The sequence below is a fragment of the Hippichthys cyanospilos genome, chromosome 4, assembly GCF_059441005.1.
Source record: "Hippichthys cyanospilos isolate Australia breed blue-spotted pipefish chromosome 4, RoL_Hcya_1.0, whole genome shotgun sequence".
Taxonomy (NCBI): domain Eukaryota; kingdom Metazoa; phylum Chordata; class Actinopteri; order Syngnathiformes; family Syngnathidae; genus Hippichthys; species Hippichthys cyanospilos.
Genome location: NC_142372.1, coordinates 23,154,868 through 23,176,742, shown reverse-complemented (window position 1 = coordinate 23,176,742; position 21,875 = coordinate 23,154,868). Strand labels below are relative to the sequence as shown.

The 21,875-nt window shown below is 37.1% G+C and overlaps 2 protein-coding genes across 7 annotated transcripts; both read left to right on the top strand.

Moving 5' to 3' along the window:
- Nucleotides 1-339: 339 nt before the first annotated feature.
- On the top strand, nt 340-12,319 carry vps33b (VPS33B late endosome and lysosome associated). Of its 4 annotated transcripts, none has more exons than XM_088413648.1 (24): nt 340-440; nt 1,397-1,475; nt 2,850-2,930; nt 3,024-3,085; nt 3,170-3,219; nt 3,481-3,548; nt 3,644-3,689; nt 3,772-3,866; nt 5,231-5,335; nt 5,447-5,537; nt 5,612-5,689; nt 5,885-5,958; nt 6,402-6,488; nt 6,563-6,653; nt 6,743-6,817; nt 6,944-7,008; nt 7,072-7,126; nt 7,213-7,259; nt 8,935-9,067; nt 9,167-9,240; nt 9,339-9,440; nt 9,514-9,589; nt 10,064-10,171; nt 10,656-10,844. In XM_088413648.1, exons 3-24 carry the CDS (start codon nt 2,889-2,891, stop codon nt 10,733-10,735), a joined length of 1,704 nt encoding a protein of 567 aa, XP_088269774.1. In that variant the 5' UTR covers nt 340-440; nt 1,397-1,475; nt 2,850-2,888; the 3' UTR covers nt 10,736-10,844. The 4 variants fall into 4 exon arrangements, with proteins under 4 accessions (XP_088269774.1, XP_088269772.1, XP_088269773.1 ...); XM_088413646.1 differs by having other exon boundaries at nt 341-440; nt 1,334-1,475; XM_088413647.1 differs by having other exon boundaries at nt 374-440; nt 1,371-1,475.
- On the top strand, nt 11,371-21,330 carry prc1b (protein regulator of cytokinesis 1b). 3 transcript variants are annotated; one of them, XM_088413642.1, is made up of 14 exons: nt 11,371-11,502; nt 12,212-12,344; nt 13,345-13,467; nt 13,660-13,893; nt 14,235-14,405; nt 15,225-15,374; nt 15,486-15,633; nt 15,708-15,844; nt 16,050-16,145; nt 16,208-16,354; nt 16,438-16,548; nt 16,643-16,768; nt 18,976-19,075; nt 20,155-21,330. In XM_088413642.1, the coding sequence occupies exons 1-14, from the start codon at nt 11,411-11,413 to the stop codon at nt 20,229-20,231; spliced, it is 1,845 nt and encodes a 614-aa protein (XP_088269768.1). In that variant the 5' UTR covers nt 11,371-11,410; the 3' UTR covers nt 20,232-21,330. The 3 variants fall into 3 exon arrangements, with proteins under 3 accessions (XP_088269768.1, XP_088269767.1, XP_088269769.1); XM_088413641.1 differs by having other exon boundaries at nt 11,375-11,502; nt 18,976-19,152; XM_088413643.1 differs by lacking the exon at nt 11,371-11,502 and adding an exon at nt 11,877-12,017 and having other exon boundaries at nt 18,976-19,152.
- The last annotated feature ends 545 nt before the right edge of the window (nt 21,331-21,875 follow it).

The window sequence follows — 21,875 nt, the reverse complement described above, 5'->3', positions numbered from 1 at the left end:
GTCATTAAATAAAAATAAAGATACATTTGACTTCACACAAAGAAGAGTTCTGGGTTTTGTAAGTATTTTTAAAATGTATTATTTACTATTTATTTTTTCTATCATTTAATTAATTTATTTAATTACATATTCATTATGAATGATCTTACATTATCCTTAACACTGAAGTGTAATGAGCTGCGGAAAGCTCCGTCTTCCATATCATAGGCATCTGCCATTTTCGTTCTCTTCTTGCCACATGCTGGGTGAAGGCCTTGCGGCTTGATTACAGTACTTTTCCCTTGAACTGCTGGTAGCCTGATGTCATCTAATTTGCATATTTTACTCCATAATCACATGAGGCAATCCACACAAGAGAATTATAATCACAGGCTGCAATCCACAGGAGAGGCTCGTGCACAACTGTGAAGTCATGGGTAGTGACCTTTGTAATCGTTGAAGTAAGAGTTGAATTGAAAAGACTTTACATTCAGACAGTTGTGATTCACACTCATACATCACAGTCACAATTTTGATGAGTACACACAGCAGCGTAACTGCTAAGAATCGTTAATCACAAAAACGACTTTTTGACTGTGCTCTTACTCCATACTTTGCATATCCCCGCACACATTCGTGGCTTTTGTTGGCAGTAGTGTAGCAAAATTCACATGGAAGGAAACAGCGAATCGGTAGGCTCTGTGTCTATAGTTCACACAATTTCAGATTTATCTACACGTTCAACCATTTGTTTTCGTGTGGAAATCAATGTACACATTAGCAGATTTACGACACACATTTGTGACTCACATTAAGCCTTTATGCATTGTCGTTACATATTTGTGATTTCAGCCACACATTTGTGAATTTTTGTTCCACATAGATGTTTTCATATAGATCTATGGATTGAAATACGCATTTTAAAATCGTTTTGCTACAGTAATGGCCTTTTGAATTTCGAAGTAAATTGACAATAGTCAGAAAATGTGTCATGATTGGAGAAAGTTTTGTCCAGTAGACGGCAGTATACACACCAGTTGTTGAGAGCAAGGAAAAAGAGAAGAAGAAAAAAAGCCCAGCCCATGTCGGTTGTCAATATTTCAGAAATCTCCTTTCAATCGCTTTCAGGTTTTTCTTTCAATATGTAATCACAATTTCAGAAGTTGAACACAAGCGCGCTGGAACAAGAATACCGTGATCTAATTTTCCACGGTTCCATTTCGATCGATCAGGTGTTTGTTTTTTGGTATTATTGAGATGATTTAGCTAGCAAGAAAATCAGCCACTGCTTGCTGTAAGGTTAGTTTACTCGGCTTCTTCGTTAAAAATGCGCCTTACATGTTGGCTGTTTTAGTGTACTGTACGTCTGAAAATAGTTAATACGGGTTCAGATTTGGTTGAGCAGCATGGCTTACAGGAAAGATTCCCCTGAGGTACCTGACTTCTCTCTGCTCAAGAGACTTGCCAGAGACCAGCTCGTCTATTTGCTGGAACAAGTAAGAACATTTTGCATCGTCATGTACTGTATCAAGATTTATGTCGTGTTACCCTTCTAAATGAAATTAATAGCAAAGCACAATAATGTAACTGCTGTTTTATTTTGAGAGCTCACTATTAGTAAACACAGAAGTGACCCATGTTATTCTATCTCAATAACAAGATTGTGTGTTATAATGGTTACGTTTTGCACTCGTCTAGTGCCATGGGTAATCTGCAAAGCATGTATTAAATGTTTCAATAGAAATCCTATTGTAATTAACTAGTTTCACTTCAATTTACTGTTGTTTTTCCAAGGCTCCAGTTTACAATTGTTTTTTTTTTTTTTTAAAGACGACGGATGAAGTAGCTGTTTCTTGTGGTAATTCCCTACTATTGTGGTAATCCCCTACTATTGTAATCTCCTTTAATATCATACCACTTGGGCGGCTCGTTGCTGCATGGTTCACAATGTGGGCTCTTTACGGGCACTCCGGCTTCCTCCCACATTCCAAAAACATGTATGGCAGGTGACTTGGACACACTAAACTGTCCCTAGATGTGACTGGGTGTGTGAAGGGTTGTTCATATCTGTGTGCCCTGCAATTGGCTGGCAACCAGTTCAGAGTGTCCATTGCCTGCTGCCCGAAGTCAGCTGGGATAGGCACCAGGAAGCCTGCGACCCCTGTGAAGATAAGCGGCTATATAAAATGGATGCCTGGATGGATCAGACCACTGTACTTAAAAAACTAAGAAGAGAATATTTGAAATGTGTCGAGACACTACCATAAAATACAAACTGCAAATTCCCCCTCCAGCTTTTAACACCTGTGGCAAAGTGGTTCATATACCCTTTAGACCAAGTTCCATCATCAAAAATACTAAGCTTTTCACATACCAAAATGACAACAGTAAAATGAAAGTAGTAACAAGAGCTCATCTGAAATAAGGCAGATGTTTCGTTCCTTACCAGTATGTTTAATATGATTGTCTGCCATCAAAATATTTACAGTTTACATTTTGGAAAATAAGCTGTGCATAAACAGTTATTGAATATGTATTGCACATAGCATGTTAGTACAAATGTTTGAGAAATACATACAAATATGTTGTGTCGTTAACAAATATACTGAATTGTATTAAAAAAAAAGCATCCATCCTTTCAATACACTGCTTATTATGTTATGTAATATGATTTGTACTAGTGTTTATTTTTCCTTAGTAAGGTTGGCAGTATTTTTCACTTGTATATGTAATACGTTTGACTTAATGTATGCTATGTACTAGACTAGTGTAACATGATAAGTGAAGAAAGTCCAGTTTTCTTGTGTGGTCTAGTAAATCTTTCACACTATACAGTCCCCGTTTATGCCCATGTGTTTTTTTTCATGTAGCTTCCAGGAAAGAAGGACCTTTTTATTGAGGCAGACTTGATGAGCCCGCTGGATCGTATTGCAAATGTTTCCATCCTGAAGGTGACCTTTCTTCACTGCTTCAATTCAACTTCCTCAAAAATGAATCACCAATACTATTTTGAAAAATGTTTTTTGTTTCTGTTCATTCAACAGCAACATGATGTTGACAAACTATACAAAGTAGAATATAAACCCATCCATTGCACATCAAATCAGTGAGTACTCATCTTACACACACATAGAAATGTACTCCAACACGCTTCATCATGCCGATGTCTGACAATATTTTCTCTTTTGAGGCTCTGTTTTCTGATCCGGCCAAGAATAAAAACAGTGAAGTGGATATGCGGTAAATTTGTCCTTATATTCAAACTGTATTCATTGTTCAATCTCTTTATATTGACCTCATCATTCACAACTTCCAGCCTCACAAAAAATAACCTATCACAAATAGGTTTGAATGGCAGCTGTTCTTTAATATGTAAATTGAGATGGGTTACAATACTGTATGCTATACTCTCATTAGCTGTTAGATGCCAATTAAGAACCGATAAAAATGTGTCTTAGCTATTTTTTTGTCAATTTCCTGGTATATGCTTTCTCTCTACAGATGTGGCCAAAGCAGACAAAGCAGCAGGGAAATTTAGAAGATACAAAATTATATTTACTCCTCAGAAGGTACTTGATATTTTGATGTTCATACTAAAAAAAACTTTGATTTATTTGTTTTGAAGTCATTGATAGTAATGTTCCGTTTATGGCATGTCTTCCAGTTTTATGCATGTGAGACAGTGCTTGAGGAGCAGGGAGTCTTTGGAGGTAGTGTGTCTTGTATCTCTTCCATATTTACTGCTCAACTATGTCATTAGGAAGTAATTCGATTTTTTTTTTTTTTTTAAAGATGTGACCATGGATGAATGGGCTTTCTATCTTCTTCCTTTGGATGATGACATAATCAGTCTGGAGCTTCCAGAATTTTTTCGGGACAACTATTTGGTAAATATTACACCCTATGCATCTGCTAAATATCTGTCAGTGTGATTGTAACTACTGTTTTAAACAATGTAGAAGACAAAACAAAAATAAATGACTACATGGCAAAGCAACAGAATATTTTATTTTCTTTTGTATCCAGTGCTCATGAGTAGCCATAACTGGATTGAGATGTCCAAAGGCCCTCCAGACATTCAGACATAAATTGTCTCTTCTGGCCACAAAACCTGTTACAGTCTATCTGGATTTCCATTTGACGTCTCTACCAGAATGCGTAGAAAACTCCCAGCAAAAACACAAACAAGCCGTTCACGACAGATTGTTTTTTTTTTTGTTTTTTTAATTAAAATAAAATGTATATATCTATATTACTTGTTTATAAATCAAAGGATACTTGGAAAATTAGTTTAAAATTCCCACTTCCATAGATTAGATTACAGGCCCTGTGAGTTTTTTTGTCCCATTGGTATTTAATAATAATAATAATTATTATTATTATTATTATTGTTATTATAACAACAATAATAATAAAATAATGTGCCAGAGAAATGAAAATGATCACCAAACTGTCACACTATTTACTATTTCACTACTACACAAATACTGAAGTCTGTGACACAGTAGTCAGTGTAATCTATAGTAACACACACATATAGCACATATTATCAATATATTCCCACAGTACGAGATTGTTTATTCACAAGAAATGTACAACGCGACCTACCTTGTTGACAGTGGGACCAGCACTGGCTTGTTGCTAATGGTCACTAGCATGCGTAGATAGGTGTGTAATGAGCCGCTGGGATGCCATTTCATCTTATTGCTACCATTGCTATACCCACTGCTGTTTTTTCAAAAGCTGTGGTACGCATTGTCTCAACGGGAGTGGATGGGTCAATGAATCAAGCTGAAATTAGGATGGATAACAGCAACCGTCAAGATTATAAAGCTAACTGAATGTAAACAAGAAACAACGTAGCCTAATAAATAACATCTAAAAAATGATGTTGTGTATGTAAAAGTTGCTAGTAGCCACTAGACTGTGTAGATAGGTGTGTAATGAAACTCTGGCATGCCTTTTCGTCTTATTTTTACCATTCCCATACCCACTGCCATTTTTTGAAAAGCTGTGGGACGCATTGTCCCAACAGGAGTGAAGGGGTTAAATCATACATTTATTTGTTTACAGCATTAGATTTACATTATTTGTTAACATTTCTTCCACTGTTATGCGTAAACCTTACCTAAAAGCATAGAGTGTGAAGTGAGGCATCACAGGTCTCATGGTTTAGTCTTTAATTGTTAGTCCTGAGATTGGAGGTGCATGTTTCTTTTCTAACTCACAAGTCTACGTATTGTTCACCCAGGCTGGAGACCTGCGTTGGGTGAAGACAGCTGGCAGTGCTCTACATCTCCTTCACTCCATTTACGGACCCTTTTCAAAGGTTTATGGTATTGGAAGGTGTTCAAAGGTACAGCAGGCCCTTTAAAAGTGTCAATGAGGATTATGATTTTGTATGATGTATTATCTTGTTTGAAATAAGATGGGTAGTTGAGATGTGTTGGTTTTTCCCTTGTTATAGATGGTGTATGAGTCTTGGAGAGAGCAAGTGGAAGAGGGAGACCCGAAGGCTCAGAACACTGAAATAGGAAGTGTTTTCTTAATTGATAGAGGTGAGGAGCTGTGTCAATTTCTCACTTTGCGTCCTGCTAGCGTTGCTTATTAAGTCTATCAAATGTCATTACAGATGTGGACTTTGTCACCCCATTGTGCTCCCAAGTTGTTTACGAAGGACTCGTGGATGATATATTCAGAATCAAATGTGGTGGGTAACAAACCTAGTACTCTATATTTAAACCTGATTATTTTTTTATATTGTTTCATATACTCTGCGCAATACAATGAGAATCTTGTCTTAGTTATTGTCTTTGCAGTGTATTTCAGTTGTATTTTTTTATATAAATTGAAAAGCATATAATCAGATTTGTGACGTCTAATCACAAACATTTTTTTTTCACAGGATGTGTGGAATTTGGTCCTGAAGTTTCTTCCACAGACAAAAGCATCAAAGTCATGCTGAACTCTCAAGATAAGGTAAGTTTGCCTTTACCACATACTGTATAAAACCTGGACAGCCATCTTACGTTGCCACCGTTAAGTTTTATTTTAGGAACACTGTATGGAGTACTGATAGTCTTGCAAAGAGTGAATTTATATGCATCAACCATGCAGCGTATATTTACATTTCACAGCAATTTTTTTATCGATGGACTTTGCCTTTATTTCATTGTACGTGGTTCTGACAACACAATGCAGAGGAATCTCTGAGTAGCACTTTGAAATGTTCCTTATGCGAGATAATGCTGCGGAGAAATCAATGTGTTCATATTGAGGACACTTAGCGAGTGGCCACCGGTGGCTTCACGCCTTCAACAAGGTGTCACTCCCAGTCCCGGTTCTTATCCAGGTCCATCTGTGGACTTTTGATGTGAAAAATCTCTTCACTTAAGCATGTTTTTAAGTTGCTTGTCTCTTAGGTCTTCAATGAAATTAGAAATGAACATTTCTCCAACGTCTTTAGTTTTCTCAGCCAGAAAGCCAGGAATCTTCAGACGGCATATGATGTAAGTCAATAAAACCGCATTCTTCATTTGGATTTAGTGGGAATTAACCTTTTTTTTTTTTTTTAATTCAATAGAAGCGTCGCGGGATGGACATAAAGCAGATGAAAACATTTGTGTCAGAAGAACTTAAAGGGTTGAAACAAGAACATCGGCTTCTCAGCCTGCGTGAGTGTTGAAGCAAAGTAATCTAGCTGGTGCACATTCGACTTGTTTGATTCTGAACAAACTGGTTGGTTGTCATTGATCTCACACAGACATCAGCGCAAGTGAATCAATGATGAAGAAGAAAACAAAACAGGATTTCCAGGAGCTGTTAAAGACAGAACACTGTAGGTTACTCTGAACACATATTTTTGTGTTTGGGTGTTCCTTAACACTGCTTACATCCTTCTGTGTGTATTTGCTTAGCAATTATTTGATTAAATTGACACGTGTTGTCCTTTTTTCTTGCACAGCCTTGCTTGAAGGTTTTGAAATCCGTGAATGTATTTCCTTCATTGAGGAACATATCAACAGACAGGTGGGCTTTTGCACAGTATTTTGCAGGCAGTTCAAAACAATCCTGATGTGATTCTCTTTTTAGGTGTCCATGACAGAAAGTCTTCGATTGCTTTGTCTTCTGTCTTTAACCGAAAATGGTAGGTTGTTTTGGTTTACGTTCGAAGTTCTTTCAAAAAACAATCAGCTTCAATGTACTTCACTGTAATACATATGTATCCTCTAGGGCTCCTGCCAAAAGATTACCGGTCTTTAAAAACACAGTATTTACAGGTGAGATTTCATATATGATGCTGTTTTTCGCTTTTCATTTAATCATAATATCACATGGTACAATGAGAAAAACAATACAAATAGGCACCATCTGAAATGTTAAAATCCTGTTAGTACTGTAGCGATATTCTAAGAAATTTTAGGTGCATCGCAGTACGTTTTATCATGATTGGGCATGGTTGAGTGGGGAGGTGGACCCAAAGACAAGGAAGCTAGAAGCAGGGCGAACGGAAAAAAATGTTTAATAGAACAGAAGGAACAAAAATCAAGGTAGCAAAGAGCAATGCAAAGTAACAACCAAAAAGACCAAAATGCGAATACAGCAGTATAGGGACAAGCTCAAAGTGGAACCACGCAACTGAACCAAAGGAAGACAAAAATACTTCACTAGCGCTGTAAGGCAACTCAGCCGTCGACTGACAACAACGTGCGATATAGACAATGACTCGATGCAAACTGGTGACTTAAATAAACTTCAAACTTAACGAGGAAAAGCGAAACAGCTGGGGAGGAACAAAAAGGCAAAGGAAGCTGACTGGATGACACGAGGAGGGCAGGTACACAGACAGGTGGAAACAAATCATGCTAATGAGTACCGGCATGAAGGAAACCAAATGGGAACAAGACAAGAAATAAAAAGAGGACCCCAATTTGAAAATTAAAAAAAAAAAAAAAAAACCTGTAAAAACAACCCAAACCCACAACAGAAACATGGCACGTTTCAATGCCAATTTTCTTTTTCTTTTATTTGAGTAGTTAAATTCATAAAAGTGAAAAATTTTCAAGTGGGAAAATACTTTTTAGAAGGCCAATTCCTCCTTAATACTAAATAACATGTTTGTTTCTCAGCATTTGTATTTCTCTCAAATGTCAATTTAAGTCTTTGTTAGCTGCTTATTCATTGAGAATGTGAACAATAAAATCATTAAATATTTTGCTCCATGTAGTAAATTCCTATACTCTGTAATGCCTTTTTCCATTTTTGAACTATTGAAGTAATTCTTGTCATGATGTTCCCTATTTTCTGAGATGCTCTCATGTAACGTATGTATTAAAAACATTAGGTAGTATTTTTGTGACTCCTGTTGTTGCACCCATAGGAATCTAATACGTACTGGATTTTCTCTAGTTTTAGTTTGCTATTTGAGCCCTTACTTGACTCACTAGGTCAGGGGTGTCAAGCATACGGCCCGCGGGCCAATTCCGTCAGGTTTCATTTGGCCCGCGATGTGCTTTTGTAATGTAAATTACAAAAATGAGCAGATTTTTTTTTCAATAAATCAAAAACTTGAAATGTTTTATGATGAATAGTAATGTTAATGTTTTATGATTAAGAATGATGTTGTGCTTGTACTATTTTGGACAGTATTAAAAATTAATAGTAAATATGAAGTTGTTGTTTTAAAGTTATATAAGTATATACTATTATTTTATTGGTCCAGCCCAGTTGGGAATAGATTTTCCTCTATGCGGCCCGCAAGCGGAAATGAGTTCGACACAATCTATTTACCAAGTGAAATTTACAAGCATATCTCATCAAGATCCATTTATTGGCTTTAAAGATATTCACCCTAGGCCCTTATTTTGTACATGTCAAATACAATAAAAGTATGTATTTTGTGAGTGGTAGTTTAGTGGTGTGTAAACCGTCCCTTCTCTGCTCGACCTTCATTAGAGCTATGGAGTGGAGCACCTGCTCACATTCGCCAACCTCAAAAGGTCGGGGCTGCTTGTGGAGCAACAGCAGGGTGAAACACTGACTGTAATGGAGAGCAAAGTTGGGAAACTGGTCAACGATAAGACAGCAGGTAAAGGCAGACATTCTGTTTTCTGCTCCAAGATTTATTACGACACCTTTAGGTGATTTGTTTTAGTTTAGTTTAGCTTTTTTTTAATATCTTTTTCAGGAAAACTAACAGATGCCTTTTCATCTTTGGCAAGGAAAAACAATTTCAGGGCCCTAAGCAGAAAACTCAATTTGGTAATACTTCATAAATGTTTCTTTGTTGTTCGTCAGATATCATTCTGACATCATTTAGTCATTGTACCATCTTGTATACTACTTTATTTTATGAAAAGGTGCCCAAGTCAGATGATGAATATGACCTGCGTGTCCCAAAGGACATGGCTTACATCTTCAGTGGTGCCTACATCCCACTGAGCTGCAAGCTCGTAGAGCAGGTAAATAGGTGGGCTTTCTCATTTTTCATTCAGCTAGATCATAATTTAAGACTATTTTGTGCACAATTCGCAGGTTTTAGAGCGAGATGGTTGGACTGGACTTGAAGAAGCTACCAAGTTGCTAAATGGAAATGAATTTGCTGTGACAAGTAAGATTTTGAATGGCAGTTACATCAGTGATCAATTGTTTGCTTTGCCTAGTTTCAACGCAGTTCACATTGAAATAATTGTTTACATTAAAATGATATACAATAAATATACATATTTTATAGTTTCATAGTTGCTAATACCAAATATTCAATAACATACCCCGGTAAGTTCCAAGTACTGTATTCATTGTCAATATTATACCTGAAAAAACTGCACTAATTTTATAGAGCACTAATTTTTGAGTGTCGCATATCATTTTCTTTACCATATCATTTTGAAACGTCCTTGATTTGGAATATTTATAAGATAAAATTCTGTAGATCTTAATTCCTCTGCAATACTGATTGTTTGTTCTTTTGTGTATGTGTCATATGTCCATGTATATGTTGTGGTAATATTTGCCCTCATAAATTGAATAAATCCACTGTAGTTTTGAATGGACATGTTCTAAAAAAAATGTTGTCCCGTGTCAGGTAAAAACGGCGCAAAAAATGAGGCACAACGCATCGTTGTCGTCATGTTCCTTGGGGGGTGCACCTACTCTGAGATTTCAGCTTTACGTTTTCTTGGTAGAGAAAGAGGTAAACTATTCAAATGTCACACAAATGTACATTTTAACATCACCCTTCTATTTCATACTTGAGTCAAACAACTCACATTAGTTTGTTATTCCAACCTTGTGTGATTGTTTGATGGAATTTAAAATTGTTTTCAAATATTCAATTGAATTTTGTAGTCTTTAAAAGATGATTATTGATCAGTCAAAATAAAATGCTGAAACCTGATGCCGGTGTCTTAACAGCAATAGCACTTTTACTGTGACATTCTGCACACCTAGAATCTTTAGAGTTCTTATGCAAAAAGTAGCTTGATTAAAACATCTGGGAGAAGTTGAATATTTTCACATAAAATTATTCAATTACATTTTAATTATGATTTAAAGTGTATATTTAAACGCACTGTATGTATTTCATGTGGAAATTGTTTTTAGTAGTTGTTGCTTTGAGTCACAATATGGACTAGCACAATTTAATACCCTTTTCTTTTTTTTTTCTTTTTTTACAGGATATAAATTTATTGTGGTAACGACTGCCATTATAAGCAGTTCAAGACTCTTGGAAGCTTTGCTGGTTAACCACGGATGAGGCCTGCCTGTCTGCCCACTGTGATAGCTAAAGCTGATAGTGGGTGACTTGTCGAAAGTTGGTCGACATAAATTGAATGTGTAATGTCAATAAATGTTTTTTTTTTAAATGATAGTTGTTTGTCATATTTAATTAAATGTCTATGTCGAGACCAGTTGGGAGTAATGCATTACAAAATCATGTAATTACAGTAATGCAATTAATAATGCAATAATGTAACTACTTATATATATATATATATATATATATATATATATATATATATATATATATATATATATATATATATATATATATATATATATATACCCTTTAAATTTATAATATTAATTGAAGCAGATGGTAACACGATTGCAGTTCGTGTGATTGCTGTAAAAAAAATAAGTTGTTGAAAGTTTATCTATATAGCTTTTTTTTAGTGTTAAGAAGATACAGACTTAGGTATAGTAAAACATTTTTTATAGATAATAACCTTATTTATAGCCAGCACGTTGTGTGTGTGTGTGTGTGTGTGGGGGGGGGGGGGGGGGGGGGGGGTGTTAAAAGCTGTCTCTATCCGAGGGGCGGCTTGGCAAAAATAGAATTGAGAAGCACTGTCTTATATGAACGTTTGTCTAATTTATATTTCCAGCGATCTAGGCATCATGTATTACGACGGCAACAAACATTTTGAGCATGTTACTTTGTTTAAGTCTAATCCAAGGTAATTCCACTGGATGTGTACTGAGCGCAATGAGTCACATTAATTGCCAAATCCAAATTTCCAGGTATGTTGGTGAGAGTAAAGTACTGAAATGTAACAGTAATGCAATAGTAGTGCAATGCCTTACAATTCAAATACAGTGATATTATAATGTCACTATTTAGTTTGGAATGACAGTAATAAGTAATAAATAATGCATTACAGTTTTGAAGTAACTCGCCTACTGATCGAGACAGATGATTGTTCAGCTATCGTCGGTTTTAAAATTGTTCGCGCTTGATTAAAAATGTAGAGGAAATTGGAAAGTGTTGGGTGGGCGGTGCTACGGGTAAAGTTGCATGCGAGTGTCTCCGTATAGACGGCAGACTCTGGGAGAATCATCACGCGCTCCTTTTCTGAATGAGCCAATAGGAGAGCAGTAATGTGCACGGTGCGTGTTTTGAACCCCTCATACAAACCGTCGCATAATAGACTAAAAGCACCGGAGTCGGCGGTGTGTGTAGTTTCTCATCTGTTACGGATTTAATTAGTTTTCTTCGAACGGTGGTAGTCGTAACACTTGTTCACGATGAGAAGAAGGTATGATATTCATTTTCAAAATATTCTGTATTGCAAAAAAGCGAGGCGTAACATGGTGAATTTACTGTGAAAGACGAACGTTCATAGTCTAGTGCACCGAACACTAGGCCTCTAGTTAACCACCGTCACTGGTTTAGAACAATTACGATTAGCGTCTTAAATGCTGGATGTTTTCTTCTTTTTTTTTTTTGCAGTGAGGTACTAGCAGCAGAATCTGTGACGTGCCTCAACAAGGCGCTGCTCCACTTGAAGGAAATTTGGGAGGAGATCGGCATACCAGAAGACCAAAGGTTGCAGAGAACCAATGCTGTCAAGGATCACATCAAAGTGAGTTAAATATTCATCCGACATTAATTATTGACTCCTTTATCGAAACTACACTTATATTCATTGATTTTCATGTAATGTACAATATTGTGATGTACAGAAGCCTAAAATCAATGCGCACCGGCAAACAAACTCGGATGAGAGCCCATCTTACCGAATCTTTCTTTTTAACGATGCCGTCAGAGATCATGTATTTGGAATTTTAAAAAAAAACCTAGCTGGAGCAAAATACCCAGTGCCTTTAAAAATATATCTTCACAATATGATCTTGTTTTTTAAATATTATTTTGTAATCTTTGTTGTTGTTTACAATATCATAATTTTTCTAACTCTGTAATTTGAAATGTTATTTTTTATCTGAACATCTTATTTTGCTAGGCATCATGAATGATGAAACCAAACATTGTCAGACACAGGGGCTCTGTGTATTGCATTTCTACTTTTTGTAGATGATGTCATACTCTTGGCGTCATCAAGCCGTGATCTCCAACTCTCATTAGAGTGATTCACAGCCGAGTATGAAGCAGTTTGGATGAAGATCAGAATCTTTAAATGTGAGACCATGGTTCTCAGTCAGAAAAGAGTGACTTGCCTTCTCTGGTTACTGGACGAAATCTTGCCCCATGTGGAGGAGTTTAAAATACCTCACTGTCTTGAGGGAAGGGACAATGTAGGATATCAACAGATTGATCAGTGCAGCGTCTGTTGTGATGCGGACTCTGTATCTGTCGGTCGTGAAGAAGGCGATGTGCTGAAAGAAGAAGCTTCCAATTTACAGATCGAGCTACGTTCCTAGCCTAACCTGCGGTCACATCTTTTGGGTTGTGACAAAGAACAGGATCATGGATACAAGCGACCAAAATGAGTTTCCTTTTCAGGGTATCTGGGCTCTCCATTCGAGATAGGCTGGGAAGCTTGGTCATGCTCAAATTGAATTAATTATCAGTTGTTCGACTTTTGTGTATTTACTTGAATTTGATCGGATATTTCTGTCCACCAGAGATTACTGGATATGATGATGAAAGAAGAAGAATCCCTTCGGAGCAAACTTAAAAGCAGCATTCAGAACTGCAAAACTGAAGTGGAGAAGCTCTGCCACGAACTTCAGATTCCGATGTGTCAGGTCACTGTCAGTTGTGATATGTTTATGTGAATATTAAATGTTGTAACAGTTTCTTAAAAATGATTACTATTAGATACTGTATAATACAGTGTACTCTGCATGGAAAATCCCTTATACTGCATATTGCTGTATTATCTGAATTCAGGCACTTTGGTGTGTAATGCTAATGTTTTGATTCCCCTGTTGATTCAGGACGAGCTTGGTCTTACCATGCTCCAGCAGGAGAAGAACCTCCGTATGATGGTCGGTCAGCTGACAAAGGAGAAGATCAGCCGCATGCAACAACTGAAGGATCTGCTGAAGCAGGATGAGGAACTGTGTGACATTCTATGTTCCATTCCGTTTGCCATCCCCTCAGATTCCGTTCCATCGGAGGAACAACTGGAGCGCTTTCGCCAACATATTGTTAACCAGAATGCAGAGAAGGTAGGTGCTGTACTGTTCACGTGGCACTTGTCCATGCCACTGTATCAAGTCGTGTCACATTTCAGTCTACATATGGCAATACACTAGGCTTTAGTGTTAACTATTATCCATGGTGTTGTTAATGGACCATCATTACAACAACAACAAAAAACATCTTGATTTCAACACTCTCACGCAACATACAGAAATATATATTGCTTAAACAGACTACAGTATGTATGAATAGTGGAAAAGGATAAAAATCATAAAGTTTCCAAATGAACCAGAATGCAAATCAATCAATTAATACTCTGAGTCAAATGACATTTTCTCTGTGGTTGACCTTTCCTCTCCATGGATAGACAAATCGGTATGCTGAGTTCATGGGCCTCAAGAAGCAAATCATCTTGTGTATGAATGAGCTGGATCACATCCCAGAGACCAGCTTTGAGAAGGATGTTGTCTGCGAGGATGAGGACTCGTTTTGCCTCTCTCGTGATAATATTACCGCACTCAAATTGCTTCTTTGCCAGGTGAGAGTTTTCCACATTTCTAAATGTGTAATCTTGCCACGAGCCGAAAAATGAAACATAGAAATTAAAGAAAATCCCAAATTCTATTAATTTTTCTAATTTAAAACACTTGACCTGGGCATTGCCACTCTACCACACTCACACAAAAAATTGTGTGTGCTATCTTTATTCAGCCCCAGTGCTCAAGAATTGAAGATCATAGGTTTGATCTTAATGATCTGGTTAAACATAGCCCTTTGAGTTCACAAGCAGTAAAATGTAGATGAAATAATATCTTAAATTATTTGCGTCTGTTGAGAATCATTAGCGACCGGTATCGTATCAAAGAACAGGACTGATCTAAATTCAAACAATTTCAACCCCCCACTGATACCTTACACAGGCAGCCCACTATTGTTTTTAAGTTTGCATCTTGCGCAATGTTTTACAAATGAGCCCCCTGAATGCAGTCCAACCTGTTAATAATAAGCCACTGTCACCTTGTCTTCATCACAAATTGGTGCAGAGAATTTGCTAAGAGAACTCACCAACGCAACATATTAACCTGTCTAAAGTGTACGTGCACACTGATGTTGTAGGTTGCAACTTTTTGCGGTCAGATATTTAGGCGCTATCCAACGATAGCGCTGCCACGCTGTCGGTGTTCCGCCTGTAAGCTGCCAACCTTGTGTGTAGACAACAATCAGCTGCAATACTTTTTCCACAGGGTGGCCAGTTGGAGAAAAGTTGGGGAAAATAACTGCTTTTAGATGTTTTTATCTTTACCTTCTATGCTTCAAAACAATCTTGGTGATCGCGAATGTAACTGTTCGGTTGCAGCTAGAGCAACAGAAGGCGGAGAACGAGGCAGCATGTGAGGCTCTCCGAGAAAAGATCCAGCAGCTATGGGACAGATTGCAGGTGTCCCAGGAGGAGAGAGAAGCCTTCAATGAACACATGGTCATGTCCAAGAAGCGCAACCTGAAGGCGGTGAGATGACTTTACGATACTCTCTCAGTTGTCCTTTTACACATTTTTTTCGTCCGGGTATAGCTACTGTACTCTAATATCTGTGTTTTATGCATGTTTTCCGATTTTCAGTTGCAAAAAGGGATAGATAATCTGGAGGAACTAAAACTGCAGAACATTCGAAGCGTCATAGAAGCAATTCGCTCCGAGATTGCTGTTTTTTGGGAGAAGTGCTTCTTAAGCATGGAGCAACGGCAGGCGTTTTCCCCATATTTTAGTGGTGAGAATTCCCAGTCGGAATAAGATGGATGTTCGGAGCACTTCTTTTTCTCATTCTGAAACTTGATACCTTAGAGGATTTCACTGAGGAGCTGCTGAGTGTTCATGATGCTGAGATTCAACGTTTGAAGCAACATTACGAGGATCACAAAGAGCTTTTTGATGCAGTTCAACAGTGGGAAGACAGCTGGAGACTCTTCCTGGAATTAGATGTGAGTAACCTTGAATGTTGAGAAATAAATTAAAAATGCAGAAACCAAACAGCATTGCCCAACCGTCCGACACTAATGTCACCTAATGGCAGAGAAACCCTACCATTTGCAATTTAAGAATCTTTGGTTTCATTCAAACATTTTAGAAACATAGTAAATGTGTGGTTGCAAGGCATTTTCACAAAAAGTTGTATATTCATTTCAGAAAAAAGCATCAGATCCATCGAGATTCGCAAATCGTGGAGGGAATCTGCTCAAAGAGGAGAAACAGAGGGCTGAATTACATAAGAGCTTGCCAAAGGTAAAAAATACCAGTGCTGAAAGTTTGAACACTTGATGATGAACCACATTTCTTTTACAAAGTTGGAAAAGAAACTTAAAGCCCAGATTGATGCATGGGAAAGTGAGCAGGCCTGTGAGTTTTTGGTCAATGGTCAGAAGTTTCTTCAGTATGTGGAGGAACAGTGGAAGCTGCACCAAGCAGAGAAAGAAAGAGAAAAAGTGGAAAGGGTAAGAAGAATGTTAGCTTTATGCCCAACTACTTTTTTTATGCATCAGTTGATGTTCTATTCTTATTTTCAAATGCTGACTAGCAACTGAAGAAGAACAAGCAAACCGAGGAGGATATGCTGTATGGAACAGCAGTACAAACCCCCAAGCGCAGATTGCTGGGCAGCCAAACACCAAATAAATCACGAAGGATGGTAAAGCCAGCATATGTTTACTCTCTATGCTTCTATTGTGGTGTTCACTTTCATTTTGGTTCTTAATCAACAACATTTTGCCTCTCTTTCTCAGAATGCCACTTCCACTATTTCTATGGTCACATCCAACAGCACGATGCGTTTTGCCAACAGTGGAATTGTCTGTCGTTCGCCCGTGCCACGCTCACCGAGGACGCTACCGCCTTTATCTGCTAACAAGGTTAGTCTATAGAATGTACCGTATTTTCCGCACCATAAGGCGCACCGGATTATAAGGCGCACCCTCAATTAATGACATATTTTAAAGCTTTTTTCAATCACAATATAGTAATACTCAAAGTAATAACAATGATAACTCAAAATAGTAACTCTAAACTCTCTATAGCATAATAACTCAATGTCAATATGAGCAACCTTGTTCAACTGTAAACAGACAAAAGAAACAGGTAAACCTTACTTTATCAGTTCATTCCCTATCTACGAATCCCAATCTCAATATTGATCCATATATAAGGTGCATCTGATTATAAGGCGCACCATCAGCTTTTTAAAACAATTAAGGCTTATAGGTGCGCCTTATAGTGTGTAAAATACGGTAAATAAAATGAAACTGCAGGGAGCTGAAAACTAAAAGTAACCGTAAAAACACACACACCTTTACACGCTCATACTTTTTGTTTTCACTGACTATAGTTTGACTATACTGTCATCATTCTGCGTGTAAATATGCAGATTTGTTCCCAATGCAGAAGACCGTCCATCGATTGCTCATATGTCCCTTCTACTTTTGAGATGGCAGAAGGGCAACATTACAGTATATTATGTAAAGATGCATTAGAAATGTTACAAGCGACAACTTGATCTTCAAGCCATTTGCGTAATTGTAACCTTGATGGACTGCTCATACCTTGATAGCTCTTTTTCATATATGCAGCCAGTGTATTTTATGTGTCCCATATATCCCTGCTTCCCTTACCTTTTTGAGTAAAAGTGAAGCCAGTGGTGAGTCTGTTTTCAAACTAAGAGCTAATCTGAGCCTCCATTTGCCAAATGCCTGTCCAATGTTGACTTTTGTCATACGCTACATACAAGGAAGGTGGGAAGTCATACTTTTCTTACCTGATGAGGAAAAGTGCACCCAGACGCCCCTTTGAATTCAGATTTCCTAATTATGAAGTTGGAGGGGGACAATTAGGACCCCGATGTCACAAAAAGCAATTTATCACTGTCAGCCATCATTGTTGTTTACATGCTCCTCAAATGAAACGGAAGAGTCGGTAATATTTAGTGATTAACAAAAAAAGTTATGTATTTTAAAAACCCAGCATAAATTTTGATAATATGCAAATAAATAATTTAGTCAAGTCAAGGTCAACTCAAATGTATTTATTTGTGTAGCCCTTAATCACCACAAGATCTGAAAGGGCTTCGCGTGAAAAATAATATAAAAAATAATAGTTTTTTTGTTTTGTTTTTTGTTTTTTTAATGTTCCGGTAATCGTAGTGTAATAATCCCTAATTGTATTTTCGGTCAGATAGAAGGTCACCATGTTTCTCTGCCGTCTTTTATCGAAGCCAAAGGAAGAAAACGTTGCGAACGTAATAGAAATCGCATTTCAGATGTCCGGTTGCATCTTGTGTGTAGCCGAGTGAGTTTTTCGTTTGTATGCCAATTGCAAATAAAACGGGAAAAAGAGGAAAAATGAGGTTTGCGTGCCAATCCCAAATAAAAGAAGGATGGTGTGATTTATTTATCTGTCTAACTAATTACTTTCCAAAATAAAAGGGTTTGAAACAATTTAGTGGTATTCTCAAATTGGCTGCCACGATCAATTAAGCTGATTAGCGATATTAACATTTGGAAAGCCCGCATTCATGTCAAATCAAACACTTTTTTATTCTGCCACCAGGGGGCAATGTTTCCACCATGTTTGCATGACAAAAGTCCGCTATTTCTCACCCAGATAAATTATTTACCAATGTGAAATGCCGTTGAGTTTCTCCCCTGATTCCTAATCTATACAGTGCTAGCTGTCAATTGAGACCCAAAATTGGAATAGATTCAGTTTGAAATGAACGAAAATGACAGTTTGACTGCTAATCGATTAAAATTTGTACAAAAATAAATAATGTGCTTGTTTTTAAGTAGGCTTCTTTTTTTTTCATTGGTTTGTACTCAGCAAGTTAGTTGTGTTGCACTATGTGCCAAGTTTTTGTAATGTCTTGGTTGAGTTTCTTTAAATTATTATTTATTTTCACTTATAACCCTAATTGTAAGTACCAAGCCTCAAAGCCTTGCGTATGTACTGATTGTTAAAAAAGAAGGGCAATAAATACACGTTTGACCAAACATGATGAATTATATAATTGTGCAGCTCTGGTTCAGTCTGTGTTTTCACTCAGTCTCTCCCATTGCATTTCTTCCAGGGCTCTGCCCAAAGGATTCCAGGTGGTAAACCTCCCCATCCAAAAGTGAAAAACTATAACAAAGAGAATGAGAGCAAGCTGAGGGGATCCCCTCTGAGTGGTGCGTTGCTGATCCCCTCCAGTCCGCAATGTAACATCAGCCTTAACTCTGTTGCCAGCACATATTCAGAGTTTGTGGTAATTGACCATTTTGTCTTTTTTTTTTTTTCTTATATTCTTATATTATATTTCTTATATTGTATCCTATACCAAAATGGATTGATTGATTGTGTAACTTTTAGAGGGACTTGGTGAATACGAAAAGTATTCAGTTATGGTGTGTTAATTTCTTAATCCTTGAGTGACTAATTGCATGTCCCGCCAAATAAAGCATGGCTGTTCTGTTTAAAAAAAACAAAAACAACAATCTTTCTGGTATGCGAGAGTCACCACCACCATCTCTCTATACTGCAGTGGAAAGTGATTGTTAAAACACTGAACACAGCACAGTATTATGTTTAGGGTCAAGAGTGAAGATATTCTGTTTTGTAAAATGTTGTCGTACCACCAATGTGAAACATTCACAGTACATTCAGTGTTAGCCTCACTTTTAGAGGTCAAAACAATTTGTGGCTATGCGTGTGTGTGTTATGTTCTTTTCCTTTTTCTCCAGTGAGAGACAGCCAAAATATCTCTTTCGATATTCAAGGTTGCTGACCCCTAGTTTTCAATATTTACAATTTTATTTAAAAAAAAAAAAAAAAAAGGAATACGGGACTACATTTAGCTTGGATGAAGCTTTTTAGCTAATGCCAGCATTTTGAACAGACTCTTGAGAGCCTTCACCTTGCAAAGCCACCTCATATCATTTTGAGCTAGGTGGTCACCATGATCACTGTACACACTGGCAAGTCATTTACAAAACACTGGCATACGAATTGATCAAACCAATCAGAGACATTAGCCCATGGTAGCTTTCAACTCTCCTGTGAGCCAGACCCTGCCCAAATATAGTTGCCTTAATGCCTTATCTTAGTGGAGAAGAACTCTTTTGTGTGGGACACGAATTGATGCTACCTATACACAATGCCTAAAACCTTTCAGGCGCCTCTCATACGTTGCTTGTATGTTGTTTGTGGCAGAAAAAGGGAAATGTTAAAGATTTCTTTCTTTCTTTTTTTTTTTTTTTTTTCTTAACAGCGAGATTTGCCCAAAGTCCAGCAGCACATCCTGAACTCTACCATCACCAAGCTTTGACCACTCCCGTCTGGACTTGACTGCCTCCACGAAAAATATATATAAATTTATCTTTATTGAAATGTACATGTGTTAAGGTTTGTTTTGTTCTTAGCTCAACTTTAAAAGTGAATAACTATTTTTGAACCTTTATACACGTTTCTCAGTTGTACATGGAAGATAATGTGCTATTTTATGTGCAGCAACATTTTATTAAGGTGATGGTTAATGAGGAGCTTTGCTGCTTCCGGCATTGCTGTCACACAGATATTTACCTAGTCTGTCACTGTTTCTTCATAGACATACTAAGTTACTGTATAGTAATTCAACCTTATATTTTAAAGGGTTAGTACATTCATTTTGCCTTTTTCAGCAGTAAAAAAAAAAAAGTTTATATTTTGTCAATAATAAATCTTATAACCGTTAACAATCGATACCTTATAAAAACTCAGGTAATAACCCATCACGGCTCCCCTTTTTTTTGAGTTGCGTTATGTGACGTTCACAAGCTGTGCCGTAAATGGTTGTTGCAAACCCCTTGAGCAGATGTGCTGTTATTTTCAATTGACAGCAAATGGAAAAATGTTTTTAAAGGAATTCTACGAAAATAATTAGTCATCAAATTAACTATAGATAAAATAGTAACTAGACTGCTGAAAATGGCTGACTAAGTGTACTATGTTTACATGTTGACAGTTTAAGAAAATCTGTTTCTTTATGTAAGCAAATGAACGGCTTTCTGAAGTTATGCATTATGAAGGTTTCCAACCAAATGTAATATATTTGCACTATTTGTAGAATATCCCAGTTCATTGTTGTTTTACAGTTTCATCAGAATTTGCCCCAAATGGTTCATGAATTTTTTTTAATGTAGCTCTGTGTTTACATGCATTCCAATTTATTTTTTTCGTTTTTCATGTTGTTTTTTTTCCAAATGATTAGGCTTTTAATATATCCTGTATGGCATTTAGAATACAGAATGTTTAAAGTGATCTATAAAACCACATCAGACGTAAAATCTCTTCATGTCTCCATGTATGGCTTGTATTTTATGAATTACTGAGCAAATGTTTTAAAGAAAATAGACTTTTTGTAACACTGTTCATGTATTGCCACCCATCCACATATGGTTCCAGGATTTTGACCAGCTAATAAAATATATATTTGTAAAGGATCATAACATGATATTTAAATACCTTCCACAGTCTAATACTGTACGTGCATATTAGTGACACTTGGCACATTGGCAATTTATTTTTTTTTATTAAATATGAGTTTTATGGTACCAATATATCTAACCAGGAAGTAAAGTGTCTCATTTGCAGAGACTGCCCCTTACGTGTAGCTGCCGTTGCCCCCTTCGTGACGTAGTTCAATGCTGGCCGGTCGATGCGTGCAACCATCATCTTGACCGCTCATCCTCATGAGGCTCGCAGATGATGGAGACTATTCCAACAGCGTGAATAACGAGGCCAAAACAGCCGTTTTACTGACATTCAAATGCAAAATGGTGTCAATACACCGCTCTCACTAACATGTGTTCCTCCTATCTAATAAGTCCTGTGCGAACCCAGCATTCATGAAAATAGCTCCTCTTGCGGTTGAATTACTACTGACGTCAGTTGTCCGGCTGTGTACTTCCAAACACACATTTTGGCCATTTCAGTACTTTCTACGGTAAAGCG